General features: G+C 39.8%; 1 protein-coding gene across 2 annotated transcripts in view; it reads left to right on the top strand.

Annotated features, from left to right (window-relative positions):
- zgc:171572 (protein bicaudal D homolog 2) overlaps positions 1-20053 on the top strand; it is a 45274-nt gene that overhangs the window by 18631 nt on the left and 6590 nt on the right. For both annotated transcript variants that reach the window (XM_053503705.1, XM_053503706.1), the window contains exons 3-8: positions 10850-11002; positions 11210-11365; positions 11795-12094; positions 13666-13923; positions 14135-14884; positions 17237-17388. In XM_053503705.1, the coding sequence (XP_053359680.1) occupies positions 10850-11002; positions 11210-11365; positions 11795-12094; positions 13666-13923; positions 14135-14884; positions 17237-17388 (1769 nt within the window). The remainder of the gene's footprint in view (positions 1-10849; positions 11003-11209; positions 11366-11794; positions 12095-13665; positions 13924-14134; positions 14885-17236; positions 17389-20053) is intronic.

The following is a 20053-nucleotide window of genomic DNA, read 5'->3' on the forward strand; positions in this document are numbered from 1 at the left end:
AACCGTGACGCCCCAAACCCAATGTACGACATTCAGAAGTATGTGCTATAGTTTTTAGTAAATTTTAAGCGTACCTACTACATAAAAATGCATGATAGCATTCTGACTTGTGTGAATTAGACTTTTTACTCCATCAGATTTCTTCAGAGCCAGCTGCTTTGTAGTGATCTATTAAAACAGATGTGCAATAATTGCTAGCTAACTGCACATACACATGCAGGTGTTATTTCTGTCTGTTCAAGGTCAAAAAGATTGTAATCCTGATAATAACCGCCAACGAATATCCTTTTACTGGCCTTTATTAGAGCGCCATCGTGTTGAAATCCCCTGTGGACGGCGGTTTGTCCTGCTGTTGCTTGGCCTCTCCCACTATCTGATCTGGCAAGGACCTGTGCCAGGCATGATGCCAGCTTTGCCCTTTGCTCCATGACCTGAAACAAGTGGAATCCACTTACACGCCTAGGTCCATATACACTCTTGCGCAAGCACAAATTAATCCCTCGTTAATTACTTGTGAAAATCTTCCAGCTCGACCCCATTGTTGGCTGTTGCACGTTCCAGAAATTGTGCAGACTTAATTTGTAACACGAAATGAAGACACGGCACTGTTTTGCAATTAAATTATCGTTTTTGCATAACGGATTAAGGTTGCCCTGTGAAAATTTGAGGGGAAAAAACCCTTTTTTGAGCCTTTATGTGCTTTAAATCACATTTCAAGCATAATGTCTGTCAAGCTAATAGTCCTGCATCTTTTCATTAAAAAAAACCTTAAGGCGCCAAATCCTTTCCGACTCAGTAGCTGTGGAGATGTGCTTGAATTTCTGTCAACCTTTTCTTTATTTCGGCACATTTCAACCAAGTCAGATAAACACACGGTACTGCTTTGTCCCTTCGTGTTCTGTGTAACAGCTGTGACTCCTTAGGCGACAGAACAAATTTGTAGCTCAGATGAAATTGAAGCAGTTATTGTAATGTGGGCTTTCCTCCTTTTTAAACATTCCTTTTCAGTCTACGAACGCATGACGCATGTAGAAACACGCACAACATGGATCAGATGAAAAAAGGAGCTGGATCACAACACACTGGAATTACAAGGTTCTCTGCGGGTAAAGAACAGATCTCGGTGATTAAAGTTTAGACCTTTTATCTGGCCCTGCTTTTAAAGTCCCTGGGGCGCGTTCTATTGCCCCACTTGCATGCCGCTCTTCCCGTTCTGCACGCCCGTCGCACTTATGCCGCATAGTAACGTCCAGTCTCTCAAAAGACTCCGAGCTACACTCTCCGCTGTGTTTTATAGCGCAGGGAGAAGCCCGGGATAATTAGCGGCGATGGCTCACCAGCCGTGCCTAATTCTGCACACCTCCAGAAGGGGAGGCCGCCTAGCTAGTGAGCGAGGAGCGATATTGATTCGCGATATTGATACTAATGTGTATTATTATTATTAGTATTATTACTAGTATTTCTTTTATACCTCAGCAATCTTTATTTACTATAAAATGACACATCAGGCTATTTTCTTTGTAGATATGTTTTATGTTGTTAAAACATAAGTTAGTTCATGTTATCAGTTATCATGGAGCAGTGCTGGAGTCGTTCCTTCACCATCCTCTTTTTTTCCATCTCTCTCTTTCCCCTCTTGACAAGGAGTACAGCTTATCATTGGGTCTGTGCAGTCATTTGAATTATATTTCTGATTACAATTTTTAGCTACATTAAATTACTATTGTGCATTCCTTTTTTGCAGTAATGTTCTCGTTATTTACGTTTACATTTGGGCATTTGGCAGACGCTCTTATCCAGAGCGACTTACATTTTTATCTCATTATACATCTATGCAGGTGAGGGTTAAGGGCCTTGCTCAATGGCCCAACAGTGGCAACTTGGTGGTTGTGGGGTTTGAACCTGGGATCTTACGAACCGTAGTCCAATGCCTTAACCACTGAGCTACCCCTGGCCTCGTTATGTGTTTGACATCCAGGACAAACTTTTGCTTTGCAGCGTTGCACTTTCATCCCTCACTAAAAGTTTATTTTATTTAATCTTTACAAACACTTTCAAAATCAAAATTTTTTTTTTTCAGTTTAGTGAATGCATAATGTTTCCAAAGTTAGTATGTAAATATTGATAATGTCCAGATCAGAATAAAACCTGCATTATGTAAACACCTCAGTCAGAACAGTCTGACCTAATTTAAATCATAACAAGAGGAATGGTGTAAACCTTTAATAATCCTTTCAGTATGTAAATATTAGCCTTAGAACTGATCCGATCGCATCTGTCTTAAGTAAATATGTATATTCTTTCTGCACATGTTTGACCAATGTCAGGGTAACATTAGTTGACGTTTCAGAGTGGGAAATTTTGCTTCTGTTCCTGATTTGGTAAACTTTCTGAATTTCCTTTTACTTTCATCCACTGGGTCTCTAGCTGATTAAGAAGCACTGATTGGTTCACATTTCATACATCATAAAGTATCTGACAATCATACTGTAGATTGGAAGTTTAACCTAACCACCAAGTTAGATAAAAAATACTACTACTTCTGTTATATTTCGAGCAGATTAAACACTTCACACCGGGCAACCTCACTTTGGACACGCAGAAGAGTTTTATACTGATTCAATGCTATGAGCATGTAAATGCAAGTCTTAGCAGACCTTGCGTCCATGTAAACACTTAGGGTGGAATCTTTATCCTTGAAGGATTTCGATTGAATTGAAGGAATTTGGTCTCTGTATACATACTGTAGCAACTGTTATAAAGCTGTCACTGAAGACTCATTCCATAAATGTAAGATAAATACCTCCTCACAGTAATTGTCCTCTAATTCACATTTCCAGGCTTATTTTTTAACTACTTGTGCAACATACACCATTTAAGTCCCTATGTGGCAAAAAATCAAGTGTAAATATAATATAAAGCTTTTTAATTAATATAATTATTTTTACCGGGAGGGCCTGTTAAACGTTAAAATATATATATTTTAAGCACCAATAACTGCTGCAGCTTTCAGTGTCTAACAGTATTTAAACATAAAAACTAACATAAAAAATATTTAAAAAGTTGATTCCTGCTAATGGAGGAGGTATTTTTATCATTTATGATGATTTTAGTTTGTTAGATTTTCTGTTCTGCCTAAATGGTCTCTCATAAAAGATACCTGAGAGATGCCAACCAAAAGCTTGCACACAGCTTGACTTGGTGCCAGGAGGCCGTTATAAAAAAAGAGGGCTAATTGCTTCGCTGGTGGGAGGAGAAGTGTGTGTGTGTGTGTGTGTGTGTGTGTGTATTTGTGTGTGTGTGTGTGTGTGTATTTGTGTGTGTGTGTGTGTATTTGTGTGTGTGTGTGTGTATTTGTGTGTGTGTGTGTGTGTATTTGTGTGTGTGTGTGTGTATTTGTGTGTGTGTGTGTGTATTTGTGTGTGTGTGTGTGTGTATTTGTGTGTGTGTGTGTGTGTATTTGTGTGTGTGTGTGTGTGTATTTGTGTGTGTGTGTGTGTATTTGTGTGTGTGTGTGTGTATTTGTGTGTGTGTATTTGTGTGTGTGTGTGTGTATTTGTGTGTGTGTGTGTGTATTTGTGTGTAGGGTGGGTGTAAATCTTCTGCTGGTTTTGTTTATTGCAGCTACAAGTCCTAGCACAGTAAGGCATGTGTTCAGGAAGGGCTTTTCTGAAATCTGCCATGGAGCAGTGGAGAAAGAACACAAAGAAAAATGCCTTTTTTTAAAAAGCAGATGATTAAGGATTAACTTCACTTTGCAAAGTTTTATATAAAATTCTAATATTATAATTATGCATCATGGTATGAATATTACGAGATGAATACAATACTCCTTTAAGGCAAATACAGTAGATTGTGTAGGAGAACAAAGATCTTAAGATAACTTGTGTTATTTCTGCAGAGGTGTATAGAGTGCGGTACCATATAAAAGCAGCCGCAGTACTTAATCCAGCCAAGTTTTGTTTGTGTAAATGGATATAAATACAGTCATCGAACAGAGATTTACCTTTCATGTGTTTGCAGCGGTTAGTCTGATTCAAAGACTTTGAGGCTGCGGCAATGATTAAAGGTTTCGCTTAGTGACTGCAAAGTGTTCAGAGGCGAATCAATGCTGCAGCTGTAACTCTGAACCTAATGGGCCGCTAATGTGCACATGCAATGTTTAATTCACCATTTATAGGCAATAGAATCTCCATCCAAATATTTATAGAAGTGTGCAGCGTAGCACATTCACAACACATACACAGTATGGAGATTTACATTAACTTCCACCTAGGGTAAACATCTTTTTAGTAATTCATAAATAGTAATCAGTGCCTTCTTGGAATAGAGAGACGCCCAAGAAGAGAAACCAAGTAGAATTTTTTTCCGCACTTTCATTATAGCACAATTTTTTGAACACACCCCAGACGCCCTGAACAATAAACGGTTGTTTCACAGCGCTGTTGAGTACTCGATTCTGATTGGCCACAAGCAGAGGTGGAAGGTAACTGCAAATACCTGTACTTTTACTTAACTATGCCTCTGCATGGTTGTGGTCCTACCTAACCACAGTGGTATGTAGTATTTGAAACTGGCACTTGCTGACTATTATGCGCAATTGCATAACTTGCCTTTCCTTTAAAACACATTAAATAACATAACGTTTGAAATCAGAAGCTGTTTGCAGACAGCAATAACAGCACATTCACAATCAGGAGAAAGAGAGAGGTTTTTACCCTTAAAAAAAGGTTCCTGTGAACTAATAGTTAAGTAAATATGAAGGTGAGTGTTTTATACTTTTACTCAAGTACACAAGTAAACTTTTACTTTTACTCAGGTAATATTTGCCCTAGGAAATCACAAGTGGATAGACTTTTACTCAAGTACATCCACATCATTTAGCATAACAAGAGGTCTTGATATTTATTGAGGAAAACATTTAAGTGTTAACAAGGTAAAGTTATTTGAATGTTAAATAAAATGTAATATTTAACATTTATGGAAAGGTTTTAGCATTTTGTTCTGTTAGGTCAGGACTGTTTATACCACAGGAAGGGTAGTAGAGAACTACTCTTTTCTTTTCTATTCTCTTCAGTAGCAGAGAACTTTGATGCGAGGTTTCTCCGTAAGAGCTGTTGTTATCTTATCAACCTAGACAAAAGGAAAAAAGGGAGAGAGGCTTCTACAGGAATGATACGAGGAATTGAACATGAAAGTAAAAGTACTGTAAGGCTGGGTTATGTCACGGTGTACTACTAATATGCGATACTGTATGTGCTCTAGATATGTTTTGTTTTCATTTATTTTTTAGTTTCATAAATAAAATTATTGTTGATATAAAAAAATCTAATAATTTTAACATTATCTAAATATATAAAAATGTCTTTTCAGCACAGCACTACTCTGTTGCTGGCAGTTTGAGTGTGTCATGATGCACTGTAGTTTCGTATTGTAGATTTGAGAATGGTGATAAGTTGATTCGAATCCCACCTTTGTGAGCACTCTGGTTTCCTCCCACAATCCCAAAACAAGCACAGTAGCTTGTATTACCCCAAATTTGCACCCTAAGTGCCCTGGGATAGGTTCCAGGCCACCCTGTGAACCTACACAAGAAAATTTGTATAGATGATGAATAAATGAGTTAATCTTTAGCAAATTATGTAAACAGCTTCAGGTTGTGCCTTCAGTGGAAAATAATCAACCTCATTAATAGGAAAAATGACTGCTTTATGTCAGGTTGAACCATATCTAATAAATGTTTTTTTTTCTATTTTTTCTCTAAACAGAAAACATGCCATTGTGTTACATTTTCTGCACTACTTAACTTTTATTTCCTGGTGTCCACAGGCTCTGTGTCCATATATAGGGTTTCTAAAATTATCACAGAATTCTGATTCGTTTGTTCTTTTTCATGGTGCTTATTTGATGTCCTCGAAAACTGTCATTTGAAGTTAACTGCACCATCATGTGTGGTAGTACCACACCTCTTTGTGTCTTTCTCTCTATTACACAAACACGCACACAAACACTACTATTATTAACACAAACTATTATTTCTACAGATTAATAATATGAAGATTATAAATATTACTGAATATAATTCATGTGTTCGGCTTGCATATAGAGTAGGTCATCTAAATACACACATTTCCAAAATGCGTGCACACACACATACACGAACACCGACGTGCGCACACAACTGAGCTAACTGAATCACATTCAGCTGTAAGGCAGGAGGCAGGTCTCGCCACGACCTTCAGATCGTATTACAGCATTGAGGTCTTCCAGAAGTTTATAACGGCAAACATCTCGGTCCCTAACACACTAATCCAAGCACATTACCTTCACTTTGTCTTTCAGCAGAATTTATTCTTTCTGTTTTATGGGGAAACAAAATACTGAGTAATAAATTAGTCTGTTCAGGTTTTCTCGCTGACTCCAAACAAAAGCATAGTCTTTTTTTTTTTTTTTTTTTTTACGTATTTTCGAGCTGCTTGAACAAGCGGCTGCTGCACGTACATGTGTGCGCATGTGTTTTCCACCATTTGTCGGTATCCGCTAGAGAGATTTCATAACCTGGAGGCAGTATTGTTAACATTTTATTTTTTAATTTATTTTTTTATCCAACACCTAGCTAGAAGATAGAGATTGGGGAAGGGATGGAGAGATGAAAAGAGAGAAAGAGCCAGAGAGGGAGGAGAGATAAAAACCAGGTCAAGGAAAAAAAATGTGTTAAATCGATGGACAGGAGGCAAGCGATGGGGGATGGTGTGAGTCACAGAGCTAGAGGGAAGGATAGAAAGAAAGAGAAAGATGCAGAAAGCACTAGGGAGAGATGGGGGAGGGGTGTTATGGCTGTTCTGTCATATCTGTAATCTGTCTCATGCTGCCTGGATGTCTCGGTAATTTCCTGAAGTGCAAACGTGCAGCACAGAATTATTAGTAATATTATTAGGATTACATTTAAATTGCAGTCAAGGGATTACTTAAAGCTGTAATTATATAATAAGCACATAAAGGACATCTCTAAAAACAAAAGATTAAAATATATTTTTTTTATGTTTAGTCTGTAAGCTCTCTTATACCTTTCCCACTGGAAGACATGATATAGAAGAGCGCAGCTGTCATGGATGCCGTTTCTGCTTGAAAGACTCAATTTAGACTCATTTGGAGGATTTAACATACCAGGGAAACATTTGTCCCTTCATATAAATTGCACACTGGAGTATTGCTGCTACAATGAGCTAGCTGTTTGTCATTCTGCACAATAAAGACAGGGTGCCGGCAGCTCATCCATGCGGCCAGAGATACCGTAGTATATTAAGATTTTCAATAAAATATTTTGTTTTACAACTTCATATTGTTTAAATACAAATTTGGCCTTTTTAGGCGACTAAAAAGTAACGACAGTGATTTATAGCGGGAATTCACTGGGGCAGGAATCGTTCTCCCTCATACTCAGGAGAAACAGCAGGCACACGCTTAGTGACAGGGTTGCCAAATTGGGATGATCTGAAAATGCTCTACAGACAACCGATAAGTGCTATTAAGTCTAATAGATTCCCACAAACAAAAGAGATTGTGTAAGTGCAGACAGTGGATCACACAAGACACATAGTGTGTCTTTGCCCATTTGTTTGCATCAGGTCCTTTGTGTGATTTTGGAGATGTACTGTAGCTGTGCTGAACATTTTGCTTAAACCTGAAAACCCTGATTAAGTGGGACAAGAAACGCACCATCTCTGTCACACACCTTAGGTATACTGAGGTAGTCATGCCTAAATGCACACTAATGCAAAACTAGCTGATAGACTGAATCCTGGGTTATGTTGTGGGATTTCTGGTCCATATTACAGGGTTGCTGTATGGCGTAAGATTGAGTGTAACTGCCTCTTGAATTATTATTGGCTAGTAATTATAATAAAAACAAAAAAAAAGTAATTATTACTTTTAAAATCTGCGATCATGAGCTGCTGCTGGTGTTGGTGAATATAAAAGTGATCCTAAACCACAGCCTCACTCATAATGCTTATCAAAGAGATGTGAGATATACAACACGACTAAGCATTCAACACTGGTAATGTATTCAACAAAACCATGGCAAAGTGGTTTTGCCACCCCACCTCCAATCCCCCCCCCATACCCCCCCCCAAAAAATAATATTATGCTAGAGTGAAATCCCCAAAACACAAATTGTCTAAATTACAACCCCATGCTTCTGTATGTGCTTGTCCCTAGAGAGATCATGGTCACTTGCCTGTGCAAATATCATTCATCTTGTCCTGACATGGTCATGACTCCAATTGTATCCTTACTCAGGCCACGTCCCTCTCTTTTTGGCAGGAAATGGCAGCTCTCAGTCATTATTAGGTTATCTCTCGTCCATATTATGAAAATGTAGCCAGCCATAACAACAACTGCTTTGGGCCTTTGTGCTTGAATAGGACCCAGGTTGTGAGGTCATGACCTTACTTTGCATCTTGACTGGTCTGAGTAAAGCTCAATTCAGTTCAATTGTCATTACCATAAATCAGCTTTACACAATCAAAAGAAAATTATGGAACTTTGTATAAAATGTTAAACATGTGTATGAATCAAAATGAAGCTGTGTTTTTTTTCAATATTTATTAACGAACAATATGAGAACCCTGCAGCTGGGTGAACAAAAGAAGCTCAACAAGAAGGTTAAAAAAAAAAAAAAACCTTTGTAAATGGTACTGTAACGTGCAATAATGATCTTGGGATGTTCTTTTAAATGTAGACTTCTGTATACAGTATGGCCAAAACATTGATACCTCGCCGCCATGCCCATGTGTGCTTCTGAAACATTCAGTTTCAGATATAATCTCTCTATCGCTGTTATAATTATTATTATTTTTTAAAAACCTCTATTGTCCTGAGGAGGAATTTTCACTGTTTTGAAACATATCTTTGGTGCTTTTCTTATTCAATCACAAGAGCATTAGCGAGCTCAGGCACTGATATCAGATAAGATGCTGCTGTTAGGATTCCAACTGTTCGTTGTTCAGTGGGGTGAGGTCAGAACTCTGTCCAGGTCACTCGAACTCTGTTCAGGTCATTCAGGGGAGGTCTGAAGTCTATTTTTGTCATTTGGTCTTTTCTGTTTCAAAACAATAGGTCAATGATGTTGGTCCAACATGCCTCCTGAAAGAGCGCTGCAAGGTCTCCTCTTCCTGGCAGTTGTACCTCAGTGGGTTAAGGCTCTAGGTTGCTGATCAGAAGGTCGCGGGTTCAAGCCCTAGCAGAATGCTCCTTTATGGGGCCTCATGTCTTGTTAACCCCTTCCTGCTCGAAAAATGACTTACAGTATCAATATGGTCAACCTAGTGTTCTAACCCCAGCTTTACAGCAAGCTGTGATATACTATATGAAGAAAATATTTTTACTGTGCAAACCATGTGTTCTTAATTTGAAAACATGGAAGTGGAGGAGAAGGGGGTTTTGTGGAGTTTCTTTTTTATGTTTACTATGAAATTGACTGCAATCAATTGCAAAGGTGCCAACATTCAATGAGTTATCTGGAGCATTTAAGAATTTTCACCCCTTGCTGTTTGTGATGTAGCATATGACTGAACACTACAGTTCTATCTAGGTCAACTTTGACCTGTGAATTCACAATTTGTCATCATGTGAGTTTGTAGAAAACCAAAAGGCTAGGATGTTTTTCTTTGTGGTTATAAAAAAATAATAATTTTCGAAGTTGAGTAATAGTTCTCTATTTATACAGTATGTTCCCTTTTCCCAGTCTTTCTCTCCCTTGTACTCTCATGCAATACCAAATAAAGTTTAATGAACTAGCTGTATAGCCTGTAATGAATTAGGTTGCAAGCCCGAGGCTCATATTCTAGGGCCATTATTCTCTTTCAAAAGCTTCAACGTTGTAAAATTTAAAAAATGTGTCCTTTCCAAGCCATTTGAGTTTATGGCAAATACAACACTGTGCTATTCAGTATGTACTAATGAGACTCAGATATTGAAACCATGTTCCTAAAAGCTTATTATTTTTTCAGTTTGCTTACACAACCAGAAAAAGAGAAAAAGCCTTGCATTCCTAGGCTAGAGTGATATTTTTTTCTCTTTTTTGAGAACTTTGCACTGTGGATAATTAATTATAACCCTCATACTGAAAATAAAAGAATTATTGGTATACATGTGGCTGGTGACTTCTTGCCAAATAGAAGTCTCTAGATGCCACCTGCTGAGTAGAAATGGGTGTGGTTACCTAGAACTTGAGTCTATGTTTAGCTTGGTGTTTGAACTCTGTATGATGCAAAAACATACTCTAATGGTTGTGTATTCCCAGGACCCCAAAAAAAGTCGGTTATATGCTGCAGTGTGTTTCTGTCTGAGCTTCCTTTGGGTTTGGATACGTTCCCTCTCTGATGAGAAGTGGTGGAAAAAAGACAGTTGGAGAGGGGAATAAGGAATAAGTGGTAACATGGCAAACAAAGGCGTAAAGGGAGGAGTGGAAAATGAATGGTGAATCTTTATTTTATGAAGAAAAGTATAAATGTGAGGGTCTGTCAGCTGACCAGCTATTTTAGATTGTCCACTCAAAATAACTGCAGCATAGACATTCAGTCCATTTAAAAAAAAAAAAAAAAAATGCAGCAAACAGAAAATGAATTTTTTTTTTATATAATATTCATTTTGTTTACTTTCAAGCCCTCACCAGCTGTTTCCTAGTCTCACACACGTACATTGCCCACACATTGACCATCTGTGTCAGCTTGGCTATCCAAAGTGCGATCATGAAATGTGTGGTTTCCATGACAACTGAAAATCACCCTCTTTCACTCTCTGCTGCGTGTAAACACTCTAAATGTATATTTTTTTTGTCCTATAGAACAGTCAGGTGGTCGAGCTGCAGAGGTCCCGACTCCGTGATGACATCAAGGAGTACAAATTCCGTGAAGCTCGTCTGCTGCAGGACTACAGCGAGCTGGAGGAGGAAAACATTGCTCTGCAGAAACATGTGTCTGTGCTTAAACAGAGCCAGGTAACTTTATTTTCTTTTTTAGATGTCAGTCTTGCGCAATAAATATTTAATTCCACTAATGAATTGGCTATTAGTAAGCGTGAATAAATCACTAAATTCATTTAGTCACATGAGTCATAATAACATGTATAGGCTGCACGCCCATGTCCAGAGAGTATCAAAAAATGTTTCATGTTTTTATTTGCCCGGGCCTCTTGTCTTTTGTAGGTGGAGTTTGAGGGCCTGAAGCATGAGATTCGCCGTCTGGAGGAAGACACGCAGTTCCTAAACAGTCAGTTGGAGGATGCCTTGCGTCTGAAGGAGATAGCTGAGAGACAACTAGGAGAAGCTTTGGAAACCATCAAGACCGAGAGGGAGCAGAAGGCAAGAGCTGCTACAGATAATACACAATGGGGAAAAAAATGCAGTAGTGTCCCAATGTTGCTTCATGCTTATCGAGCCAGACACACAAATTTGCCTCTATGCACCCTGCAGTTGTCACTCTGGAATGTGGGAGTGTCAGTGATTTACATTCATTTATCTATAAGACATAATACACTGAGCAGTTGCTATTAATTGTGTCATGGGAGCTTATATTCAGCAACCAGTTGCTTCCTTCAGGATTAATACAGTTTATTTAGTTCATATCATCGTGGCATGCTTTAAGGTATTTGATAAGAAACAACAGAATCCAACAATGAAAAATTTTTTTAGTAAGCTTATATGAATTTATATTTATATTTTGAACCATTTTACCTTTACTGCGACCTAAACTGCCTGTCATGATGCATTGCATCTTATTTTGTGCTCCAGGCAACTATGAGGAAGGAACTGTCTCAGTACATGAACATCGGCGACTCCATGTACCACAATTCCTTGAGCATCTCTCTGGATGGGTTGAAGTTTAGCGAGGATGTGATGATCGAGCCCAACAACGACGACCCCATACACGGCTACGAAAACGGCTTTGACAAGATCCCTGATGCCGAAGACAACCGGATGTCCACGCCCAAAAAGAGCCAGTTGTTCCATCCGGCCCCCAGCCTCGTGGACGACTTGCTGAGTGAACTCAACATCTGTGAAATCCAGAAGCTTAAACAACAGCTTGTGCAGGTATTACGTAGTGCTGTTAAACAGTATACTGTAGTAGTGTCATAAGTCAACCAGTTGTTGAGAATTATGGTGCTTTGGACATTACTTGCAAATTTAAATCAAGATAATCTGATGTTATTAGTATTTTATCTAAAATGAAGCCAGTGTACCTGTCACTGTGTCCTGAGTATGATACATTCTCTGTTGTGATTGGATGACAGCTCTGCTGGTTAAATCCCATTAGTCGGGCTTGAAAGTAGCTTCTCTGGCCACACCCCTCGTTTGGCGCAGTGAGCTCTGCCATCTGTCAGGAAATCAACTCTTCAACTTTGACCTGGAAGGGCCATTTCCATAGAAACTGAGATGCATTGTATGCATTCATTGCAAGAGTATGTGTATGCAAGTCAGACAGCTAACACACAAAGCTTTTTTAAAGACACATCTTGGTCTCTCTAAGAACATTAAATTTCTCTCAGTCGATACAGAAGGATTATCAGTAAAACAGTAATCTGATTCCCATCCTCAATATTTTCTCACTGCCCTTTTCTCAGAGCACTCAGTCTGCCTACAAATAATCAATCCTGTACATTTTAAAATAGCCAAGCCAACATGGCTGCCCCTGGGAGAGCATAATGGCTCAGTCATGGAGTAGCGAGCAATGCGAGTTCCCATCCCACCCGATGTGTATTTAGGTCACGTCAGGACATGGTAGTGTAGAAATCGACAAGCACATTACAGCCTTCATGACATTTTGAATCGAATAAAGTGCATTACTAAAATTTATATTAAAGTGAAACATCACCTCAACAGTTAACAATTTTGGACCATTTTTTAAATTTATAATATTACTTTTGTTTATATAATAATCAACAGAAACATTAATTTAATCCAGGCACATAAGGTCTAAGGCCTGAGGTGGAGGGTATTGTCATATTACCTTCTTGAATAGTTAATGAAGGTGAACGAGAATTTTGACACTCAAGAATAAAACATGATCTTTTCTAAAATAGCTTCATGCCGCATTTTGTCCTGCTTGGTAACCCAAGAGTCCTTTCACACATACACACACACGCACACACACACACGCTTGTGTATGTGTACATGTGGAATAGAATTTTTAACACCAACAAAATCAGTTTTTTTTTTTTTATTATCAGAAAGAAAATACAAAACCAAAACCTTCTAAATATTCTAGCCACAAAACAGATACAGGTCCAAAGTCAAGAGGTGAACAAAAGCTATCCAGTGTACATGTAACCTTAGTACTAATATAAGCAAATGTTTGTGGCAGAGCCAGGCCTTAACACACACAATGATCTGCTGACTTGACATACTTCATGTTTTGCTTTAAAATGAAAAGCTCCAAAGTGAGTCACGATCTCTCTCTCTTTTTTTTTTTTTTTATTTTCCAATTTTTTAGGGCCAAAAACTAAAAACAAAACTGTTCTTAGGTCTGTACATGTAAAAACAAGTCATGATGGTAAAGAAAGGCACAGAAACATAACTATAAATTTTAATATTCGTAATTCTCACTGCATGGAATCAAAAATATTTAACATTTGCTATTCGACCATCTTGTCTTGATCGGTCAGGTGGAGCGGGAGAAGGGGACGTTGCTGTCTACGCTGCAGGACTCACAAAAGCTGCTGGAGCAGGCCAATGGCGCTCTGTCCGATGAGCATGAGAAGGTAAGCCGTCTTACTGAGAATCTGAACGCCATGCGCAAGCTTCATGCCAGCAAGGAGCGCCAGTCAGCGCTGGACAACGAGAAGGAACGTGACAGCAATGAGGACAGTGACTACTATGAGGTGGACATCAACGGGCCTGAGATCCTGGAGTGCAAATACAAGGTGTGACTGGAACCATGTAGCATTGAATATAGCACTTGTTATTTAATGGTATTTGTTTTTGTCACAACATTATTGACAGATTATGGGTACAGAATAAGGCAAGGCTGTGGTTTTGAATGGGCAAACGTTGCTAGATAAAACAAGTTTGGTAAAATGATGCAAAACAAAAAAAATTCTCACTGACACATTTTTTGCAACCTGTAAATCCCAGGTTGCTGTTTCCGAGGCTGGTCACCTAAAGGAAGAACTGAAAACCCTGAAGTCTGAATACTCTACCTGCCGGTCAGAGCTTGAGGGGGAGAGAAGCCGATTGGAGAGCCAGGTGGCGTCACTCCGGTCTGAGCTGAGCACCCTGGAGTGCAGCAGCCGCGCAGAGCGTGAGCAGCTGGCACGGATGGAGAAAGAACTACGTCGGGCCAGTGAGGCAGCTGGCGAGAGCCAGGGAAGCCTGAGCGTGGCACAAGATGAGCTGGCCACGTTTAGCGAGGAGCTCGCCAACCTTTACCACCACGTCTGCATGTGCAACAATGAGACGCCCAACCGTGTCATGCTCGACTTCTACCGTGAGGGCAAAGCTAACGCTGGCACCAACAGCAACAATCGGGGCAGCCCCGAGGGCCGTGGCCGTCGTTCACCCATCCTGCTGACACGAGGCCTCTTCCCCACCCCTGAGGCAGAATCTCCGTCCCCTGTCTCTTCCCCAGTAGCTGACCCACGCAAGGAACCAATGAACATCTACAACTTGGTGGCCATCATCCGTGACCAGATCAGACACCTGCAGCTGGCCGTGGACCGCAGCACAGAGCTGTCTCGTCAGCGCCTGGCCTCTGCCGAGCTCGTTCCCACCGCTGACCGCGACCACGACGCCACTGTGGAAGAGATCCTCAAGCTTAAGTCTCTTCTCAGCACCAAGAGAGAGCAGATCGCCACTTTGAGAACTGTCCTGAAAGCCAACAAGCAGGTTAGTTCTCAGAACTCAGAACTGATTTACTGAATAAAATAAATGTTTATTTCATGGCCTTCTACTATTGAGTTGTTAGACTAAACTTAAAAGTGAGAGTAATGCTTTTATTAGTTTTGTGTCATGCAATTCTTTTTATATCTGAACTTTTCACTCACAGAATGCAGTTTTATAAAAAAAATCAACATCAGGTTAAAGTTTACCTTATTTACATCCCTACAACTTCCAAATCAATGTAGGTAAACAATCAAAAAAGGCTTTTAGATGAATATAGATAGATAGATAGATAGATAGATGGATAGATAGATAGATATTTTCTTGATGAAAGAAGTGTAGCCATTTTACTTATAACATTTCAATATTGTAATGAATTGTGTTAAGAGTAATTATTTTATACAAACATAATATGGACCACCACTTTAAGAACCATGACCCATCCTTTTTAGGATAAAGCATTTTGGGATTTCGGGGTAATAGAGGGGGCATGGAGGAGGGGTCGGTGGTGGTTGAAGTGCACTAAAAATTAGGCACACCTGTTTTCCTGGTGGATCACAGCATCTTTTTCTGACGGCTGACCCTTCTGTTCTCTGTACTGTATAAAAATAAAAGCCTCAGCAGGTGTGTAGAACCTACAGGGTGTACAGTGTTCATGTCAATACTTTGAAGCCGCTGTATAAACTTCTGCTCCCGTCTCTCAGCAGACTGCCCAGTACAATATTACTGCGATACCTGTGTGCAGATTCGATTTGTATTGCAATTCAATACACCTTATATAACCCAGCAATTCAAAATTGTTACAATTTTGGAAAAAAATCCTAATGCAACATTTTTTTTTTCAGCTTTTGTTAGAAATTTTGCAAATAATTTGCTCTTACCACACAGGACGCTGTGCTGCCTGCTAATATGTGAATAGTTTAGAGCCTGAGAATTATAGAGATCTGACATCATGAGTAGTGCACTGGTGTACCTTATACTGCCCACAATAAAAGGCCACCCTTGGAATGTGCAGTTTTTTGCTTTATTGGGGGTCTGGGGACTCAGAACCGGTCAGTATCTGGTGTGACCACCATTTGCCTCATGCAGTGCAACACATCTTCTTCGCATAGAGTTTATCAGATTGTCAATTGTGGCCTGTGGAATGTTGGTCCACTCCTCTTCAATGGCTGTGTGAAGTTGTTGGATATTAGTGGGAACTGGTACACGCTGTCGTATACGCCGGTCAAGCACATCCCAAACATGCTCAACGGGTGACATGTCCGGTGAGTATGCTGGCCATGCAAGAACTGGGACATTTTCAGCTTCCAAGAACTGTGTACAGATCCTTGCAACATGGGGCCGTGCATTATCTTGCTGAAACATAAGGTGATGTTCATGGATGTATGGCACAACAATGGGCCTCAGGATCTCATCACGGTATCTCTGTGCATTCAAAATGCCATCAATAAAATGTACCTGTGTTCTTCGTCCATAACAGATGCCTTCCCATACCATAACCCCACCACCACCATGGGCCACTTGATCCACAACACTGACATCAGCAAAGTGCTCACCCACATGACGCCACACACGCTGTCTGCCATCTGCCCTGAACAATGTAAACCGAGATTCATCCGTGAAGAGAACACCTCTCCAACGTGCCAGACGCCATCGAATGTGGGCATTTGCCCACTCAAGTCTGTTACGGCGACGAGCTGGAGTCGGGTCAAGACCCCGATGAGGACGACGAGCATGCAGTTGAGCTTCCCTAAGACGGTTTCTGACAGTTTTTGCAGAAATTGTTTGGTTATGCAAACCAATTGTTTCAGCAGCTGTCTGAGTGGCTGGTCTCAGACGATCTTGGAGGTGAACCTGGGCTGGTGTGGTTACACGTGGTCTGCGGTTGTGAGGCCAGTTGGATGTACTGCCATATTCTCTGAAATGCCTTTGGAGACGGCTTTTGGTGGAGAAATGAACATTCAATGCACGAGCAACAGATCTGGTTGACATTCCTGCTGTCAGCATGCCAATTGCACGCTTCCTCAATGCTTGTGTCATTTTGCTGTGAGACAAAACTGCACATTCCAGGGTGGCCTTTTATTGTGGGCAGTATAAGGTACACCTGTGCACTACTCATTATGTCAGATCAGCATCTTGATGTGGCACACCTGTGAGGTGGGATGGATTATCTCAGCAAAGCAGAAGTGCTCACTATCACACATTTAGACTGATTTTTGAACAATGTTTGAGAGAAATGGTAATAGTGTGTATCCATCTTATAAAAGATAAGTTTTTCCTCCTTATTAGACTTTGACCTGACTTCTTGCCTTCTCGATATTTTGCCTTATAATGTCCCACTTTATCCTTTTCCTTTAGACTGCTGAGGTAGCGCTGGCAAACCTGAAGAGCAAATACGAGAACGAGAAGGCCATGGTGACTGAGACGATGATGAAGCTTCGCAATGAGCTCAAAGCCCTGAAGGAGGATGCTGCCACCTTCTCCTCCCTTAGAGCCATGTTTGCCACACGGTGAGCACTAACTTTCTTCACAGCTTTGCTAACAATTTAGACATGCATTTCGAAGAATTAAATTTTTACGCTGTTGATCTGTGGGCTGTGCTGAATCCTTACCAGCTGCCTAAACATACTGTAAGTCTTTCTGCAGTAATGTGTAGTGAGTAGTCAAAAAACGTAGCAATTACTGTGCCATTAAAGAAATTGCACGACACAAGACAGGTAGGATGTGCAGTAGTGGCCAAGTGTTGACTCTCAGTCAAGACTATCAAGACGTCCATATGGTAAAAGATACGACCTTTTTTTTTTTATGGACATTTATATGCAGGATATAGATGTCTGTGGTGTGTGTTGTTCTTGTGTCCTATTTCCTTGGAGGTGGTCTGACTTTTAACTCTACTGATCATCTCTTGTAGTAATCCTATATCTGTACCTGATCACTGAGACTGCTTCCAGATGCCTTGTAACTTTATATCCATGTCCCTGCAGCAGTCCATTAACTTTGATGATCAAATAGGAACTAGCTTGGTGCTGGGGTGTTCCATAAAAAGAGCCATGTGGTTGTGAAAGGATTCAGGGTGTTTATACAGTAAAGTAGTATTACAGCATTATAATCTTACAGAACATTGTTATATGAATAGTGCTATACTATGATTTGTGGCTGATATTAAACTTTTTACCCAACTAGGAAAAAGTGAGGTTATATTTGAGTAATGGAAAATGTTATGAATATACTTTAATACTGTTTGGGTGCTATTGAGTTTTACGAGTTAAATAATTATGGTGAGAAAGAAAATGGTTTATCTCAAGGCACAGACATTTATGTTGAGCGCTGTTGTTATGCCAACCAACAAAGTCTACAGAAACCGATATTGTTTTGTACCGCAGGGTAGCTGCGATTGCAAACCATCAGCAGCCTGATAAGTAAAGCATGTATATGAGGGAGAGACAGAGAAAAAGAGAGAGAGAGAGAGGAAAAAAGAGAACTTTTTTTTTTTTTTTTTTGCTGTCGTATCAGATCACGTTAGGATGGAGGTGTCAACTTTCTGGTCAGAAGCAGACACTGACACAGCTTTATAGCCCATATCACATTTACTTACTTTTTTTTTTACTATATTTTTGCGTTTCCCAAACCATTGCAGGCTTAACAGATTTTGCACAATTAATCTATGTAACATGGGTATGTAATACACCTAAGACTATGTCCGCTTTATCAAAACCTCATATAGTCTTATATAGCATCATATAATATGTTTCTCCTCACAGTATATTCCTCTAATATTTACAGATTAGATTTCGTACAAGCCCATCTAAGCTCTGAACAGAAAAGATTGGCTCGCGTTTGTGCATTTATAATTTGTGGCCAAGAGCAAGATGGATTGTAATGCTATGCTAATTAGATTTTTTTTTAGGCAGAACCACCCTGTTTCCTATTATGCCTGGTTCTTGGTAACTGTCTCAAAAGGTACGCTTAGTGATGCTTCATTCGGAGATGATGAGAGAATACTGTACTGTATGATTCTGTCTTACATCAGAAGAAAAAAAATGGACAGTGATGATATGAAAGATTCACTATTTTAAAATGCACATATTTGGAAGTAGGGATGAGAACATAGGGAGAGGTGAAGACCGAAATACCCTAGTGTCATTTCCATTTTGTTTATACCCACTATTTAATACTAAACCTCACATTAGTATGTCCTTGTCACTATAGCATGCCATTTCTTATGTTGCTTAAACAGCTGAGGACTGTGTACATTTAAAACTCTAGGAAACATTCAGCTTCTTTTTGACTGGCTTCAATGCAGTGACCATGTCTTACAATACGACTCCACCCACCCCTGGGTCCTCCAGAGCTCGGCTTTATCATCTTCTCCCACACACGGTTGTTTTTGTGCCCCCAACCCCCTTTTCCTTGAAATAAAATGTCTGCCCACCCCCCATTTGAGCTTTTGCATCTTTTGAGCGAACATTCCCAAGGGGAGACTGTGGCTAATGGAGCCTCGCTGATCTCCTTTGTCAGTCTACGTGTACGTCTGGGTCAGACTGAGGAGCACACACAGCCTCACACGTACACGCATGCGGGCTCTGTCTTCACTCACAAACAAGAGGCTTGCGTGAATCACACCGAAGCTGCACTCCAGGGATCATAGATCATTCCCGTGGGAAACGACGGTGAAGCAGTCAATAAAGAACTGTGCAGCCAATAGCATGTCATCTTTGATGGAAAAAAAAAAACCTTGGACTTGGCTGAGCTTTGAGCAGAATTATTTAGTAGTGTTGGCTCATTCATGGATATCTCAACCTTTTTTCCAGATCAAGTATATTTAAAATATCTGAAGCCACAAGTCTGGGTCTGCAAAAACTTATTAAAAAGTGTTCATTAGAGCAAACATTTAAATCAATGGATTCTGGCTTTGTGGATGGTAGATTTTATTTCATTTTTTTAAAGTGTCAGGACTGAAGCAGAGATGATTTCCTCTGAGTGCAGAGATCGTTCTGGCTGGATTCTGATTATGACCCCAAAGAAAAATGTTAGGTCTGGTTTTAAACATTAATAAGACAATGCAAAGCAAGCCTAAAAACAACCACGTTATTGAACATTATTAAACATGTGTAGTTGTAGAACTGTTAAGGTTAAGTAGATATAATGAGGTGTGTTCAGTTACAAATGAAGACG

The sequence above is a fragment of the Clarias gariepinus genome, chromosome 9, assembly GCF_024256425.1.
Source record: "Clarias gariepinus isolate MV-2021 ecotype Netherlands chromosome 9, CGAR_prim_01v2, whole genome shotgun sequence".
Lineage (NCBI taxonomy): Eukaryota > Metazoa > Chordata > Actinopteri > Siluriformes > Clariidae > Clarias > Clarias gariepinus.